Genomic DNA, 18582 nt, shown 5'->3' on the forward strand with positions numbered 1-18582 from the left:
CAAAGGTTATAGGCAAATCAGTCAATTCACTTTTTTCTTTTGTTCTTCACTGGTTTAAAAATGAGAATTTAAAAATAAAGAGAGAAATAAAGTCTAAGTTTTGAGTTTCAGTCAAGGTGTCCTTTCATGCCTCCCCCAGCATTATAAACAGAAGCAGTAAGCGATAACCTAACTCTCAGTGTTCTTGCCACAGTAGCTGCTCACTCATACTATTAACTCTTCAGAAGTCTTTGCAAGATGGGCAATTAGGTAATTACTTCCAAAATGATAGATGCTACATATGAGGAGTCTTGGGGATTCTGCCTATAACCTGTATAATCATATTCTTCGATAAGCCTTTTGTTAATAAGTTTAAAAAGAACAGTTATACATAAATATAAATACTACCTAGGATTTCAGTAAGTTTTAACTAAGAGAGTTTGGACAGCTGGTTGTTCTGGGGCTCTTTGTAATTTGTGATACTTCTTAAGAAAATCGGAGATAAAAAATATTGATGCTGATTTTCTTGTTTCTGTATTTGCTTGTGATCCACTTGTTTTCTGCCTTATTCTCTCTGGAGGTATAGGCTCTGTTTTATTCATTTAGTGACTCTGGTTTAGAATTTCTAGGCACAAAAGGATCAAAAATCAGAAGTACGTGTGGTTCCCTTCACATGTAGTTTCACAGAAAGCTTGTTCTCTGAGTAATTTTTATGAATTTGTGACTTAGAACACATTTTGCATCCAGAACAGGGTTGTGGCTTCAAAGTACAAACCTTTTTTGCCTTTAACTAGAGAGCTTTGGACTAGGCCTCTGACATCTTTGTGACAAGTAGGAAAGTATATAAATACAGTGAAATAGAGATTTTCAAGGAAATAGAATTTCCTCAATAACTTTTTTATTTCTAATTATAGCAATTAATAGTATTGTTTATGTGTAAACTCAGTAAGATTAAACAGCAATAGGATTACAGTGATCCTCGTGTTTCAGGACTGAGTTCAGACCAGGAAGAAGCTTATCCTGTAAAATAGTCATGATCTCCAGCAAGATCCACCTAGCCACATTTTCTTATAAAATTCCCACTAAAAATGTTACTATCTGTTCCTATACTGTATTAAAAAGAAAAGCATGTTAGTTAAAAGGATCTGAGTAGGGGGAGTTTATGTTCTAAATATATTTATCCTGATCATTTTTTGCTGTTGTTTTTGTGGAGAAGAAGGTGGCTTGGAAGGCTTTGATTGTACACGAAGAAAAGTCTCTGAAGAAGTTGCCAGATCAGTTGATACATCCATGTGTCCACTCTTCTTCTGTGAAATGGATATCATGTTAATAACCTTTTTCATGATCTACTGTGGTTTAAGCTTGTTAATTGATTATGGAGTTCTTTTTGTAAATCCTGTAGCTATTTGACTGCTAAAAGAAGTCTTCCAAAGCATCCTAAAAAGATTTAGTATAAAGTGAGAACTTACCAAATGTAATGGTGAAGTAAAACAATGTTTTAAAACAATATTAAAATATTTTAGAAGGTAATGGGTATCATAGGAATATTTTGAATACCCACAGATATCCAATATAGATACCTAATGGGTGGGTTTTCTGGAAAAACTGCACAGGCCAGGTTTGGTTTACCTTTTCCTCTCATTCACATTATAAACCCATTTAATATTGGTTTTAGTAATGACCCCAATTTGAATGACCTTTAACAACAACACACTTACTTGATGTGTTTTTTAATTTAAACTCCTTGGTGAGAAAGGCTGTGTCATGTTTATGCTGCGTACAGTTAAAGGGAATTTTTTGCCACTAACACTTCTTTTAATTCTTCTTTCAGGACTTCAGTGATTCCGGACCACTGTTACAGAAATGATATTACAGAAGGCAGCTATTGCATTGTGTCTGTTGGATGAAGACCAAATATTTCTTTTCAGTCAAGAGGGTAAAACCCACTAACCGCAGTTTACATGTGTAGGTCACTGCGTTACTGTGTTAGTCATTGTCTCTATGCAGCAATGACAAGGCTAGAAGAGGCAAACAGAGAAGTGAACATGCACTCGTCAGTCAGATACCTTGGCTATCTTGCCAGAATCAACTTACTGGTTGCCATTTGCATGGGCCTTTATGTCAGATGGGAAAAAACTGCGGATGCACTGATTTTGGTAATATTTATTCTGGGGCTCTTTGTTCTTGGAATTGCCAGCATACTGTACTACTATTTTTCAATGGAAACAGCAAGTCTGAGTCTCTCCAATCTTTGGTTTGGTTTTTTGCTTGGCCTTCTCTGCTTTCTTAATAATTCTGCCTTTAAAACAGATGTGAAAGAAGAAGCTACTAAATATTTGCTCCTTTCTGCCATTGTTTTAAGGATATTATGTGCTTTTGTTGAGAGGATTTGTGGTTGTATTCATCATCGACCGACTCTGCTGACGACAGTTGAATTTTTGGAGCTGGTTGGATTTGCAATTGCCAGCACAACTATGCTGGTAGAAAAATCTATGAGTATTATTCTGTTGGTCATGGCTTTGGCTATGTTGATTATTGACTTACGTATGAAGTCTTTTTTGGCAATTCCAAATTTGGCAATTTTTGGAGCCATTGCATCCTTACTCTTTTTTCCATCGCTGCAAATCCCCACAAACCCATTTGCCTTGGCATGTTTTTTCAGCTGCCTAATTTCAGATCCCCTTCTCGACGTTTACTTCAGTGGACTTTCAGTTACTGAACGATGGAAGCCCTACTTGTACCGTGGTAAAATTTGCAGAAGATTTTCTGTCATCTCAGTTGGAATCATTGAACTAATCTTTTTCATTCTCGCAGCCTTTAAACTACGTGATTTGGATCTCTGGTATTTTGTGATACCGGGTTTTTCTATTTTTGGAATTTTCTGGATGATTTGTCATGTGATTTTTTTTATAACTCTTTGGGGATTTCACACAAAACTAAATGACTGTCACAAGGTATACTATACCCACCGTGCAGAAAACAACAGCCTTGACAGAGTTATGGCATCTAAAGGAATGCGCCACTTCTGTTTAATTTCCGAACAGCTAGTGTTTTTCAGTCTTGTCGCAACTGCTGTTTTGGGGGCCGTTTCTTGGCAGGTAAATAATAATCTCTGTATCTTGATCTCCCTCTTGAGAATGCCCCTGAGAATTTTTGACTCTGTAAAATTCCTGTGACATTTGATGGTGTGCTGTAGCTCAGCAATTCAGTGTTAGAACACTTGGTTTCACCAGCCTGCTCTTTGAATTTAACACTTTGTGCTGCCTTAAGGCAGCTGGAACTCACCAGTTTTCTTATGTGGGCAGTACGGGAAGAGTTAACGCTTCCAGGGCAAAAGTGTGTGAATTATTTTAAGTTTGCCAACCTATGAAATTATTTTGCTTTTGAATTCATTGTGCCATAAAATTTGTTTTCAGAGTAAATCACAGTGTTGAACCCAGTAATGCATGCTATGTGGAGGGCTTTTCTTGTGGACTATTTTAATTGAATCAAGGCAAATTCATGTTTTAAGAATGTATTTTTCAATAACTTTGCTTTGCATTTAACCACTAATATGGAGTTATGAGATCAGCTGATAAACTGGTAAATTGTTGGTATAGCATGTGCTCTAAGTGTCTTATTTTCAATTCTGGTTATGCACCACAGGATATGTCCTCTGAAAGACCATTTCTTAAATCACACAGCATTCTTTGACTTTTCTTTCCTTTTCTGAATTAAGGGCGTTGCCTTTTCTTTAGCAGAAAACATATATTTCTCTCAAAATGTTTGTTCAGTGCCAGAGTTAAAGTACATTGGGTGTTGTCACAGTTGCAGCAGGGTGAAAAGGGGTTTGGGGTCTATTTTGGTTTTTGAGTTGATCTAAAAGAAGACAACAATCATTTTTTTACCATTGCGTCTCTTAAATGAATTACATCTAATTTTATATATACATAAAATTTTATATTTATAGATATTTAATATATATATTTAATTATATATATAATTAAATATCATTTATGCCAGATCCAGTTTACAGAAATGTCTCTGTAGTGTTTCCAAAACAATTTGCTGACATTCCTGCAGATTTTCTTAGATTAAATAACCTCGTGGATGAAAGGTGTTGAAGAACTTGGTGGAAAAGGAAATTAACGGTTATTTTGTGAGGTTTGGGCGGGTTTTGTTTTTTGTTTGTTTGGTTTGGGTTTGTATGTTTTTGGTTTGGTTTGGTTTTTGGGTTTGGGTTCGTTTTCTTTGGTTTTGGGGTGGTTTGGGTTTTTTTTGCATGAAGAGCATTAGAGGTTAATGCACAAGCCTGGGTAGTTTTGCTCTTTCTTTGGAAAAGTATCAGCATGCATAGCTATAATGTGTGGGCATGCAGAAAGGACAAAAGGAAGAAATAATACCAAAAAGAAGTAGAGATGAAAAACCTCAAAATGTATTTTCAGAAAGTGGAGATGCTGATGCACCAAAAGGAATGGAAAGTGGTTTGGGAGACCGAAACAATAACGATGGAATACCAGAATGCTCATATTTCTAACTTCCATACTTTTTCTTCCAAGACTTGCGTGATTTAATCAAAATGCAATCTTTAATTTTTATATGCCAGGTGACTGTTTTTCAGTAAGAGCAATTTTTTACCATCTCTATCAGAGCATTTTATTAATTTCTCTAGCCTTGCCCTCCTCCTTTAACATCCTGAGACACCTTAGTTAATAATTACATAGTTTTAAAATTACTTGGATGGAGTGTCCACCTAACAAACCAGTCAGAACAGCCCAAGTGTGTAAGTTGTCCAGATAGTCACTGGAGAGAGGCAGTTTCTTTTGGAGGCGCCCAGAGCCTGTCTGCAGGGAGGGGAGTTAACCACCAGACTTGACAGGATCTCCTGTTGTAGCCCTTCGGGGGAAGGGCTCCCTCTCCCCATGCCATCTGTTTAAAGTACACAGGTATTTCCTTTCGTTGCTGCAGGCTGTCTGCACAAGCAAGGAGGATTGGATTCATACTCATCTTGTTACTTTTTTCTCTTCACATTGATTGATAATTTGTTGTAATTTTTTTTTCTGTCTCTGTCTTCTGCCCCAAAATAACTGCAGCTGTTACGAGTCTGAAAATTTTCAGGCCTCTCTAAGTCTGAAGAAGTATGGTTGTACTGTGGAATGCCTTGTGCATGAGCGTTCACAAGAAGCAAACTGGCAACACGCCTAAAAATCTTAATATTTGTTATTGCATAATTTCAATTTGCAGCATCCTATGTGTAAATGAGATAAGCTGTTGCTTACCACCTCTGTGTGATAGGTTGCACATTTGCCTGTTCAGGGGGAGAAGAATTAATTGTAGTGGTAAAAGCAAAAGGCATCAGAACAAATGCTTCTGCTTGTCAGGAAATTATTTTTTTCTTATAATATTCTGGTTTTAATAGATAATTATATTTACATTTATTTTACTGTATTTATATTTCTTTCATCATGTGTTTATAGTAATGAATTAGCTTAAGATTATGAATGTAGTTGTCTCCAACTAAAGTAATTTCTATTTCAGAAGGTGTTGCGATGTTTGCCTTGCAGATCACTGTGGCTATTCCATATGTTGTCAGAAAATTAAATACTTTATCAGACCTGGCCGGAACATAATTTAGTAAATAGATGTGTCATTTATTGTAGTGACCGCAGGAAACTCTGGCCTTCTCTATATTTTTCTGGATAGTGTCAAGTTTCAAAATAATTAGAAGAAAGCAAGCAATTATGCACAAGCACACAATTTACCCTTTTGGAGGGCATTTGTGGTTTTTTTAATGGTTTAAGGAAACTAGTATTTTTACTTCTTTGTAGGGGGAATTCAAGCCCTCAAGGCTCTAATTTAGAATCCTTTGCTGGATTTTTGAGTCTGCTGTTTCAGGAGGTCTAAAAAGCTCAACAGTAATGCATAAAACAAGCTTCTCCAGTGAATATGTACTTTCTTTATGGTGATTTATATGTATTGTAATGGTTAAAGAGACAAAATAGACTGTTAAAGAACACTGACTGCCTTTCCTCTTTAAAAAGTAATAGTAATTGCTAAATACTTAGTGGGTTGGGATTTCAGGGGTTTGTTTTTAAGAAAACTTTGCTGCAGAAAAAAGCTGGTGACATCAGTATGTGGCGGAAAGATCTTAGGGCTATGTTAGATGCTTTTCTGCGAAAACATCGGCTTAATGATTATTAGTGGTCAAAAAAGCAAATTAAATATTGCGAATTATTAGGAAAGTACTGGAGGTATTATTATGCCACGGTATAATTCTGTAGCTTCCGTATTTTGAATAACAGTGCAATTCTTACTTGCCATCCTATAGGTAAGAAAACAAGCGAAGGTTCAGAGAAGGGCGACGAAATTCATTATAGACATGAAACAGTTTACATGGAGGGAATGAATAAACAAGGATGCTTCAGTCAGGAAAAGAGAAAAAGAAAAATACTAAGTGAGAATATGATGAACATATTAAATATTACGTGTGGTGTAGGAGAAGGTAAACAGTAAGAGGCAATTAACAATCAGCTCCAGTGCAAAAGTTGAGGGTAATCAAGTTGGCAAGAAGCAGGCTGGAGCCAGACAGATGGGAATAGTTCCTCCTACAGCACTGAGTTAGCTCTGGGGCTGTGTATCGTGGCGTGCTGTGTGTGCTGAGCAGTTGTGGAGACTTGGGAGGAAGCTGGACAAGTTCATGGAAAAAAATTCACTGAGGTTCACGTACTATACAGAAGCCATGTCTGGTTCAGCAGCTCCTTGAGCCACCTTTGTTTGGAGTACTCAGGAAACATAAGTGCTTGGTCTGTCCTTACAGTCTTTCCTAGGCATCCATTTGGCCTCTTTGGAGACAAGATGTTTTTCTAGATGGATTTTTGGTGCAGCCTAATGCAGCCACTCTTACATTCTTATGGAATTTTTTTTTTTAACTTAGATGTCCAACATGTTTTTTCCTTATATCCTTAGGAATGCCAAGTACTCTGCAGTCATGAGTTTCTGAAAATGTGTTTGAGCATTTGAAAATTTTTTAAAACATTTTTCATATATGTAAGATTAACAGTTTTCAGTCTTTGCAGCTTGCAGTTTGGGATTTATGTTATAATTTTAGTAAGTGCTAATTATACTTGAAATCTGTTAAGTGTCACCTAGAAAATGAAGGGGTTTTTATTTATACCTTTCTTCACTCTGAAGATGTACTGAAAGCTTGTTTAATGATACTACATTTGATAAGAGAGGTGGCTTGAAATTACTTCCTGGCCTGCCATTTGACCTCCTATCTAATGAATAGAATTGGCTAAAAACCTAAGCCTTGGAAAGGTACTAAATAATTAGTCCTAGCATATAGAAAGTCTAGCTCAGCTCTGTGTGTTAGGTTATAGCCAGAAATGAGGTGGGGGAGGGGAGGGGTTCTGCTTCATGGAAAACTTTTGTTACAGGCACATTATATATGCCCTTTTAATGTTTTTAATAACTGTAATATCTGTGCATCATACAAATCTCAAGCGTATGAAAGGTCAAGACCTAAAGAGACAGTTGTCTGCTAATTGGTGGCTAGCAGTATTCTATTTGATTAAAATTGCCAGAAAAATATCAAATCTCCTCACGTGGAAAGGCTTTTAAAGTGAGGTCGACTAACTTGCTGTTGCACACACAGTGGTTTTCTGACTTACGCAGAATTGTTGAGGCTGGAAGTCCTGTTAGCCAAGGACCTTTCTTAAAGGGGAGCTTTGCCCTTGTAATAAGCCAGGGATTGAAAGTCTCTGTTCCTAATGCTTTGGTATGTGCTTGGGAAGAACTGTGGCTTCTGAAAGCAGTATCTCTCTCCAACAGATCAAGCTTTAAATGTGAAGAGCAGAATCATCAGGTCTGTCTGAAGCTAGAAGATGAGCTCAGGAAGCATAAGTGTAGAAGTAATTTGTTAAAGCTGGTTGCGTTCAAAAATGTAGTAAGAGCTATTCAGTGGGGCATGTTTCAGCTGAGACCTGGTCTGCTTCTGAGAATAATCCCTGCTTTAGCTGAAGAGGAAAGACACCTTGCCTTGTTGGTAGAAATACATTGACCTTTTCCTTGTAAAACCTGCTGGAAGCGTTCTGCACCCGCCTTTACATTTGTGTGAGTAATTCCAGTCAGATCAATAGACTCTTTAACTCCAATTTACTCATTTCAGCAATTACTCATGTGCCTGTCTATAATTAGCCCCTTGGATGGGACAAGATCCAGCAGAAGTCATGCAAATGACTTGGGCATGACTTCTCTCAGAAGATAATAAAATGATGAAAATTTTGCAAGCAAAGATTTTGGAAAGGTTTGGAGGAATCTTTTTCTCAGAAATTTAAAACCAGATTTTGTTAAGTGCTCTATGCCAAGGTAACAGTACAGCTTTTCTGAGTTACTGGCCAAAGAGAATTATTATCCCTGGAAGACCTGTATTTAATATTACCAAGAGAAAAAATAGCTATGTCAGACAGGTAAAGTAATGGAATGAAGTGCTTTCAAGTACATTATTCTTGTTTTTAGTGAATTTTATGGGTTATCAAAATAATAGTCTTCATGATATGCATGAGTACTTGTACTTAGGTGGACAGTCCTATTGAACTCAAATTATTCATGGAAGAAAAGTTTATGTATGAGTACTGTTTTGGGGAGAGTTAGTGATTTTGTAGTCTGTATTGATTGGCTGATGTTTCTTGAAAGCTCATTTTACAATGCCATAATAAAATTGAAGATGGTGACTTTTTTTAACTTCTCTAAAAACTTATCTTTCTGAATAGTAAGAATTTTTCTAAGTAATCTCTATATTTATCTGCACATACTTGGTTTTTCCCCCTCTCTCTGTCTGTCTGGTCATCTCCAGTTGCCCCTTTCTTTTCCTCAGTCAGTTTTTCCCCTCTTTTCTGATTTGACTTGCATATCTGTGTCTCACTGTTTCTTTACAGACTTGTCTGTTCAGCTCCTTTTGCAATAACTCTCTTTCCCAACTGTTTCATCATCTCTTAAGCTGGATCTTAAATCCCCCTTGCTCACTGCTTATCACTTTTTCTCAAACTCATCCATTATCCTGTTTATTTTTGCTGCCCATCTTGCTTTCTGTGGTAGGTGCTCAGCCCTCCTTGCCTCTTTACCTCTCCAGTCCTGTCCTGAGGGCTATGTCAGGTTGTCTGCTCACATCCATAGCGGCAGCACACCTTGCTGCTGTCATCACCACTGCCAGAAGCCCTAGGTCATGAAGGGGATCTCTGGTGACAAGAGAAAGGAGGTATTACGTGTTAGTCTAAACAATCTGATTTACGTGTTAAGCTTGCTGTCAAAGTCTCATTAATTCCAGAATTCAAATTTTTATATTAACAAAAAAAAATCAGAAATCCATTTAGAGTACTTTTAAGTTGACAACCACTTCTGGTTTTGCTCAGACAAATGCATGTAGACTACAGCACAGGCTTTCCCGTGGTTAGAATAGGAGTCAGGGATGGGAAGACACATGAAATCCATCTGCCAGTGAACACCGTGACTATTTTCTGCAAACTGTTTTTTAGATTTTCCCAGGGCGGTTTTAATAGTTAGAAGTAATGGATTATTTATAGTTCTCTAGAGGCTATTCTTTCATTCAGGGATTTGATATAAGACAGTTTCCTCTGGTAGTTGATCTACATTGTAACTTCACAAATTTTGTCTTTAACCTTCTTTTTACCTGTAATATACGTATCTTGTTTTCATTTTGAATAAGCTATCCACCAAATATTTGTAGATTAGTTATCACATCATCCTTTTTCTCCTGAGCCTTCTCTGCTATGGAGCATATACTTCTTTGTTTTTGCAGAATCAGTGCAGAGGAGCTAAGCAGAACTGTTTATTTTATATTTACTTACGTGTGTGTATATGGATATATAAAAATAGGTAAATATTATTCAGCTTGGATAATGGAAAGCAGGGCAGAACTTTTCTTGGAAATAGACAAAGACATCTTTGTAAGGCTCCTCAGTTGTTGGTCTGTTCCATATAATCCCGGGCAGCCTGCTCTAGGTGGCCCTGCTTGAGCAGCGGGTTGCACCAGGCAATTTCCAGAGGCCTCTTCCAACCTCAGCCATTTGGTGGTTCTGTGTTCATCTTAGTTGACAGATGCTTAGTAATTTATTTCTATTTTAATCAGAAGAGCTCTTCTATAGGTCTTTGTAATTGGCTTCCAATTTAAACTAACATTTCTTTTTTTGGTTTGTTTTCATCCTCATCATTATTTTCATCAGTCACACGTCAGTAATGCTCCGTTGTTAAATACAGTTCCAGAATTGTTCCACTTCCAGTAGTGGTTTACTCCTTGCGACTGGAGTTGTCTTATCCATGAATATAAAATTATGTATCTTGGCTGTAAAATACCTCTAAATTCTTCTGGTGTTTTAACAGTTACACTTGAAAATAAGTGTCGCTTGAAAAGCTAAAGAAAGTGGAAAGATAACACAACTAGTGAATCTCACTGATCTTTTATTGTCCATCATTTCAGTCATCAGAGGCAAGAAGTATGGTTTTTTTTACCTTTCCTACATTATTTGAAATGAGAACACACTGTGTATTTCCTAAATATTCATTTAGAAGAAGGCAGACAAAGGCAAAAAAAACCCTCAAAGACTAAGAGATAAAATGGCTTCTCGTGTTTTCAGTGGGATTGCCGAGATGGTCCCTGTCTTCTGTTTGCTTTTTGAGGCTTCTGTCTGGAATCAATGGGCACTTCCAGTACAGGGATGTACTGCAGGCTGAGATTTCTAGTGCAGTCAAACAGAATGAAAATGGGTCGGACAGATGAAAGAACAAAATCCCTTTCTGGCTCTGCCTATGCATCCATGGCCGTCTGCTCAATTAAGGACCAGTCATCAAATCTTTTGGATTTTTAAAGCACTGACAGTCTCCACCTGGTATCTTAGCTGTTATCTTAAAGGAGGAACCTAGCTTCAGATTTACAGTAATTACAATTAGATATTATTTTTTGCTATTTTTATAGTTTAGGTATATAGTTTAAGCTATAGTATATAGTACCTATATATTTAGGTGTTTAGTCTAGGCTATAGTTCTTACAGTTTAGGTATTTTAAAATGCCACCGGTCATTTTTTTTCAGTGCTGAATTAAAATATTTTATCATCTTAATGTAGAGCTGCTCTAAACATCATTAATCATTTTTATATTTGTTAGTGATATATTTCTTCAAAATTGAAACTGATGAGAAAATGCTGAGAGCAAGCGCCAGCACCTTTACATTAGATAGATGTCTGCAAATGTAAAATATCCACACTAACAACACATTCCTATTCCATTGCATAAGGTGGCTGCTAAATGAAGACGAAGTTGAAACTTCAGATGGAGCTCAGTTGATGCATAACACTATGGAGCGTATTTCCCATTCCTCTTTAATGTTTGGTACAAACTCACAGCAGGGTACAGAGCAAGATGGACCACTGAGATGGTCCTTACAGTTTCTGTGTGGGATCCTTATCTCACAAGTACTTGCGAATTTTCTGCCCAGTATCTTTGTATTAGTAGGGTACTTTCGACAATTAAATGTAAATATTTTTTTATCAGAAGTTTGGTGAAAACTATTAATCTTTGTGATGATCTCAGGTTGTGTTATTGGAGAACATGGTGGGTTTAATAACTTGCATGTGTTCAGGGGATTGGGGAAATGCAGGAAGTGTTTAGAACAACATGGTATGTTGCAAGAGAACTTCTACAATAAAATTGATCTAAAGTAATAATATAATAGTATTCTTTAGGATATCATGATTGCTGTAGGTTTTATGGGCTAATGTGTTTTTTATTTGTAATATGTTCACTGATCAAAACACTAACGCAATGTAAGAGCAGTTTGCTCTAACAAGATCCAAGAAAAGTCATATTTATATATGCCATATTTATATATGATGGAAAAGCTGAATTTGTCATAAAAAATGCATTATAATACTTCATGGTCCATGCTTTCAGTGTTTCCAAGGCTTAGAAAATCCCCTAACTAACGGGTCAAGGATAGGAAGCTTTTCCAGATGAGCCCTTCAATTTCTGCAGGATCCAAGTCTTCCTGTTTTTTTAACTTAAATAAAATTATCCTTCTGTATCTACAATTGCAAAAGTAAGTCTCCAAATCTTGAAACTAATTTAGCTAGAGAGCTTTGCTATTTCATCAAAGTCTTGTATTTTACAAGCTTTCTATAGAATAACTAACCAAATCTTTGTGAGTTTTTTTTCTGCTGCTGAGTCCTTTTCATTTTCTGAGTGCATTTGGAAAATTGAGCAACAAAAATGGGCACTTTCTGCTGATACATTTGAAACAAAAGTTATATTGTCTTCTCCTTATTGACAACAGAACAAGTTGAGGTTGCACCATAGTTGTTACAGTGTTCTAAGCTTTCCTGTCTTCTGGTGATTTCAGCTAATTGTATGGATTTTGGGCAAATTATTCTGAAAATCCTTATTCTCTGACACAAAACTTGAGAATCACTATGTGAATGCTTCTCTGCACTTGTCCTAAATACATTCTATCTGCTCACTCACTCATTGGTCCTGACACTCTGAGTTTAGGCAAGACTGGAACGGGGAAAGGAGTATATCTGGAATAATGCGAAGTACCTCCTGAGATGGCTAAGAAAATGATGGATGTAAAAGTGATGACAAATCTCCTGTAATGTATATGTGCTTCACAGGCACACATTGCTCCTTGTAGATTCAAATTATTAGCAGCAAAACATGAAATTACATTACACCACATGAAATCAGATTGCAGCATTAACACTAGCATTAGCACCTGTTGATGGACTTCTTGTATCCGAGCCAGTTTTGTAGCTCAAATGTTAGCAAGTCAATAAGCACATTAAGTGCACTTTTGTGATAATGTGTGCAGGGCTGTGGGTAAAGGGAAGCTCTCTATGGTTGTTCTGTAACATGATTTGATATCTGCTCAGTGTCACATCCTCATGTCCTTGAGAGCTAGAAGCTAAATAAATAAACTTTTCATTTGTCATGAATTATGTAAAGCATAGTAGGAGCTGGATATAGTTTTATAGTGGTTTCAGATATCAGAATTTGAGAATAACGCTATCAGTTAACAGTTACCAGTTATTTGAGAATAGTGCTATCAGTTAGTTATCAGTTAATATCAGATTCTGGTGTTTATTTGTGGTTAGAAGTATTGCTGTCACCAATTCAAGGACACATAGATGAGGTCCTTCCATCAGAAGTGTAATGGGACATTTTTTAAAACCAGGACAGGTAGCAAACAGTGTTCTTCCTTTGGGCAGGAAGCACATTAGATGGGTAAAGCTGTTCTTTCAAACTAAGTCATGTAATATTTGTGTGTTTAAAAACTGAGTATAGTGGAGTTAGCGACATATGCCAACAAGTACTGAGTTGGTTTAGGTGAAATTTTTTTCAGTATAATTTACTTTCCAAATTATTAATAGCTTTTTCTATGTGTCATGCTCAACTACCAGTCCACATCACATCACTGTGTTAAACAGTAAGGCAATATCCAGATTTTTAAAACACATTATATTGTAGATTTATGGAAAAAGGGCAAACAAAACATAGTCATAGTCAGAGGCCACAGGACTCTTCCCAAGATAGAAATCTGTAACTAAGAATTTATTTCCTTTCTACATAACAAACATTAATATTTAATAACTGCACCATGGATATCAAAGCTTTTGCTTAATTATATATTATGATACTGTTTCTACCTTTGCTAAAGCATTCAATGCCTAATTAAACCCATTCACATCATATTAATATAATTAAAATGAATCTGTATCTAATCTGCCTCTCACTGTCAGCTGGCATTTTGCAAGTCCATTTTTATTTTACTAGTGCTAGTGTTTGAGACTTAACTTTTGAAACTTCTTTTTCTTACAGAAATCATCTGCGTATCAGCAAGTGTAATCTTTTCCAAAACTGCTTTTTACCTACAAAACAGGAAAGCTCAGTGTAGAGTATTAGCTGTGTGAATGCTGCAGAGTCCTGTAGTGGATGTCTCATCTGATATTTATGTAGCTGATAAAGAATTGTCTTTTTAATTGCAAAAATGTTCATAAATGTTCTCACAAGTCATCTTTTGTGTGATACATAGTATTCCACAAAGAATATTTTTAAAAACTCTTGGCATTAAAAAGCAGGAATAGTTAAATCTGTATTTTTAACAATGCAGTATAGTAAGCTATCATCTGATGCACAGTACATAATATTCTGTATTGTAATTTACTGAGTAAGGCCTGATCCTGCAGATACTTACAGATATACTTATTTTATGCACATACATAATTTTGTGACATTTGGTTTTCCTGCTTAAATAGGTAAACCTAAGCTATGATCAGGGATTTTAAACCTAAGTCCTGTGCTGTTAGTGTTTTGAAATGCATTCCGTTCAGAAGAGTGATCCCTGTTCACCAGCCACCTTCTCCCCAAACCCCGAAATTGGCTTTTCATTTGTCTTTAGACTACTTCACCATGTAATATGTGGAAAAATAAGTATAAATTGCATATAATAACTTGCACCCAGTTATGTCTAATCAAACACAGGGAATTATTCATAAAACCATAACCAACAGATAAGAAGGATTTTATATGCAATTCCTAAACCTCTGTTTCTTTTTAGCCAACCAATGGGATCTTCATGAGTGCATTTCTCATCGTGTTACCTCTGGAGTCCATGGCTCACGGACTTTTCCACGAGCTGGGAAACTGCTTGGGAGGAACCTGTGTTGGGTATGCTGTTGTGATTCCCACCAACTTTTGCAGGTATAGTTACCATGTATTTCAGCTTCACAGTGGTGTAAGTGTACAGTTAGCTCATAGAGGCAATGCAGTGCTGTTGCTTGTATTTCTCAATAATTACATAAAAATTCAAAAATAGGCAGATTTTGTATTTTTCCTTTTCCTCACCTTCCAAAAAGAATGAGCAACTCCGACTCCAACTTTTTATATGTATTTAATTTGCTTTTAGAAAATCAATGAATGCTTTATGCACCAGTTACATGTAGGCAGATTCCACACTCCGTATCTCATGTAAACGAGGATCGGGGCATTTGACTGAGTGCAAATATTTTATAACAGGAGCTTTAATAAACCAAACAGATCAGTTTTGAATTCTGTTAAATGACAGGGTGTCTACACTTAAAGGACATTGAAATTAGATTTGTGAGTGGACTATGTGTTAATTATTGGTATTGTGAATTCACAGCTGATTTTTGTTCCGGTAGAAATGTTACCACATGAGAAATGTTTGGGGGCAGAGGGATTGTACTATTATAATTTGCCCAGTTGTGTGTTTTTCTTATAAGCCTTAAACTTGCAAATGCTACTTTAGCTGTATAATTGGAATTGTGTGTATGCTGTTTTTCTTTTTTTTCTTGTAAATGATAAACAAGAGCTATGTAAGTTATCTGAGTTACAAGAGAAACAGGGTGGTAACTTGGAATGAGAGGCCTAAAAATAGAACTGCCCAGTTTATGAAAACTGCCCAGCTTGCAGCATGTGTAAAGGATTTAGTGGACAGGGAAAAAAATTAACAGGCAAAGAAACAGAAGGTAGCGTGCTGATCTTAGATGACTGTATCTTAAGTAGTGTAAAATACTGTAAAACCAAATTTTCTAAGCTTCAATCTGCAGTCTTCAGCTATGCACTCTTTTAAAAAAAAAATCCACAGTCAGTTGTTGTTAGGGATAAAAAAAAGTTCAAAATTTACCTTACAATAGAAATAAATTATTTTTGTTTCCATGGCAATAATTTAATTCTTTCATTTTATTATATTATTCCAGCTCTGGCAGTTGCCTCTAATTTCTGAGTGAATGAGGTACTCCTGAGCAACTGTTTAGGTCCTGACAGAGCTAAACTTCCTTATTATCAAAGCCTGACTGTTTTAGTAAGGGGCTCAGTCTTCACTTGTTGAGACAAAGATGATGTATTCAGTATAATTGTAGTCATGGCACGCTAGCCTCCATGAAGGCACTAGGCAGGTGAGAAGGTGCAAAATTTAATTAGCTAGACCAAAAAAGAAAGCAGGTAGCTTTACACACTGACTTCCAAACAAAATACATGAAGAATGCATACATACATAAATATATATATAAAAAACAGAATTCGTATTGTGTATTAATAGAGTAAGACCATCTCTGTATTTTCATCCACAAAATCTGTCCATTGCTGAGGAAACCCAGGGACTCTTTTGTTACGCATATTCATATATATATACACACACATCTCTGTATACACATGGTTTGTTCCAGCTCTAGTTTGTAATTTTCTTAGAACTTCCATTTTCTAAGTGGTGAATACCATCGTCTGAAACATATTTCTTATGCTGAAAGATCAGCATCTAAACAACACACACAAGTAAGAGTTGCTGTATTTGCTTGAGTACCATATTGAATAAAGGCTAGTTTGGAACAGAGAGAAATTAATTCAAAATATCTGAGCAAAATGTGTACTTGGATTTCTATTTAGTCTATTATTGGAAATGAGTTTGCATAGTGTTTTGTGCAGACTAACACTCATTCTCCCTGTGCTTCTTTCCTGTTTCATGTGAACAAGTGCCTGTCTGAAGGCAGTGCTCTTTCAGGGGACTTAATGAAATCATTAAAACCCAGCATGTTCGCATCACAGCTCCCCTCTCTCTCCCTCTGTCTCTGAACAGCAGGAGTAGCATAGAATTGTCAAGGACTATGCTATGAAGTGTGGCAAAAGGGAAGGGGAGATAGTGGTCTCTCCCTCAAAGACAGCATTTTGAATTGTTTATAAACTGTACATTTCAAGTCAATTTGAATTTAGAACAGTGCTACTTCACAGCAGAGCAAATATGCGCAGGGGAAAAAAAACATCAGTTCCTAAAAGTCCACTAAGCATGAAATAATTCTAAATCATAATTATAGCTGTTTTTCTTCTCTTTAGTCCTGATGGCCAGCCAACTCTCCTTCCACCTGAGCATGTACAAGAGTTAAATCTGAGGTCTACTGGCATGCTTAACGCCATCCAGAGATTTTTTGCATATCACATGATTGAGACGTATGGTTGTGATTACTCTACAAGCGGACTGACCTTTGATACCCTTCACTCCAAGATCAAGTCTTTTCTTGAACTTCGGACAGCAGATGGACCCAGACATGATACCTACATTTTATATTACAGTGGTCACACACATGGCACTGGCGAATGGGCGCTGGCAGGTAACCGGTTTGGGGATTTTTTATTAATAGTTTTGTTATTGATGAACTTTCCAAATCAATTAAGTCATTCTTTAAAAAAAATCATACTGTGTTGCAAAACTTTGAGGTTTGGTCACATATTATCTTATAGTCTAGAACGACTGAGAACCACCAGTCTTTGGAGGACAGGTTTTGTGGCAGGGAAGCAAGAAAGGAAAGGGTAATATACAGAGCATGGCTGTTAAGAGATTCAGGGGCTACCAGGAATCATCAAAATAGGCAAGGTTGCAGGCTAACTACCTCTACTACTGGAGAGAATGGAGAAATGCAGAGGCCCCTTTTGTATGCAGTGAACTTGATGTAGAGAAGCAGCTCTTTCCTTACCTTGCTCTGTACGTCAGTCAGGTATGTTTCTTTATGAAATTCTGTGTCATTTTAGTGTTTAGTCACTTTGATAAAAATCCTTTTGCAGCCAAGTAATCTTATACTTGTTGTCTAAACATTGTTGACTCCAAATGTATGTTTACAAGTTTAGACATGATTTCATATTCCCATTACAGTTCAACAAGTTAGCTTTAAAGATAACTTTTTTGCCCCTCAGGAAAGTGGAAAAGAACCCCCTCCTGCTCTAAAGACAGATTTCACCTGTATTTTGAGGAATATTTGTACACTGTAATGAGCAAGCATAATCTCTTCCCATTCCCTGCACATTGCAGAGTGGCATATACAGCGTTCTGTGTCACTGTGTCACTTAGGCTGTCATGAAGGACTGCATTCATGTCCTTAAGATGTGCTCTGGTTTTCTTATAAAAGATAGAATCAGACCAGGAAATAGGAGGCAGGTATACAATCCACACTAGAAAAGCAGGTCTTCAAACATATAGCAGACCTTGTATCACGGATACAGCTGTAGTTTGCTGACATCTTAGAGTTTGAGTCACTGTGGGCGCAGTGTAGCCTCAAGACTACAAACCCCTATGTAAAAGGCTGGTTTAATGCCTCATCATATGCTTGGCATAGACTTCACCATTTCCCCTTTTCTTGGCCTGTTTTTTGATCTCTTTATGATGGGCAGTCCTACCTCAGCTGTATTCTTTGGTAAACCTACTGAAGATTTCAAATCATTGGTAGGTTTTGCCTTGCTCTCCTGCTGTATGGAACGGGGCTTCTGAGGTTGCTGTGTGCAAAAAGTGAATCTTGTAAATACATTGAAAATTTGCAACTTTTTCTCTTCCTGGGACAAAATTAATTCTCTTGGGTAGCACTCTGCCTGGGAGCTCCCGGCTGGCTGTCAGCCGTGCCTCTCCAGGGGCCTGTGCTCTTCAACAGTGTAGACAGATACTAGCTTTGCCTGTGGTCATGCTGAGGTGTTCAGGAGCAGGTCAGTTTTCATCAGGAGGCCATATACCTGTTTTGGTTCAACTCCATGCCTGAACTTTTACACCTGCTGAAGAG

The 18582-nt window shown here is 36.9% G+C and overlaps 1 protein-coding gene across 2 annotated transcripts in view; it reads left to right on the forward strand.

Annotated features, from left to right (window-relative positions):
- TMEM168 (transmembrane protein 168) overlaps window positions 1-18582 on the forward strand; it is a 29274-nt gene that overhangs the window by 2419 nt on the left and 8273 nt on the right. Inside the window, exons 2-4 of one of the 2 annotated variants that reach the window (XM_064447308.1) lie at window positions 1811-3077; window positions 14583-14725; window positions 16874-17148. In XM_064447308.1, coding sequence (XP_064303378.1) covers window positions 1941-3077; window positions 14583-14725; window positions 16874-17148 — 1555 coding nt within the window. In that variant the 5' untranslated portion in view covers window positions 1811-1940. Of the gene's footprint in view, window positions 1-1810; window positions 3078-14582; window positions 14726-16873; window positions 17149-18582 lie in introns of those variants that run through there. The other variant, XR_010372207.1, reaches the window with a different exon arrangement.

This window comes from Phalacrocorax carbo, chromosome 1 (genome assembly GCF_963921805.1).
Source record: "Phalacrocorax carbo chromosome 1, bPhaCar2.1, whole genome shotgun sequence".
NCBI classification, from domain to species: domain Eukaryota; kingdom Metazoa; phylum Chordata; class Aves; order Suliformes; family Phalacrocoracidae; genus Phalacrocorax; species Phalacrocorax carbo.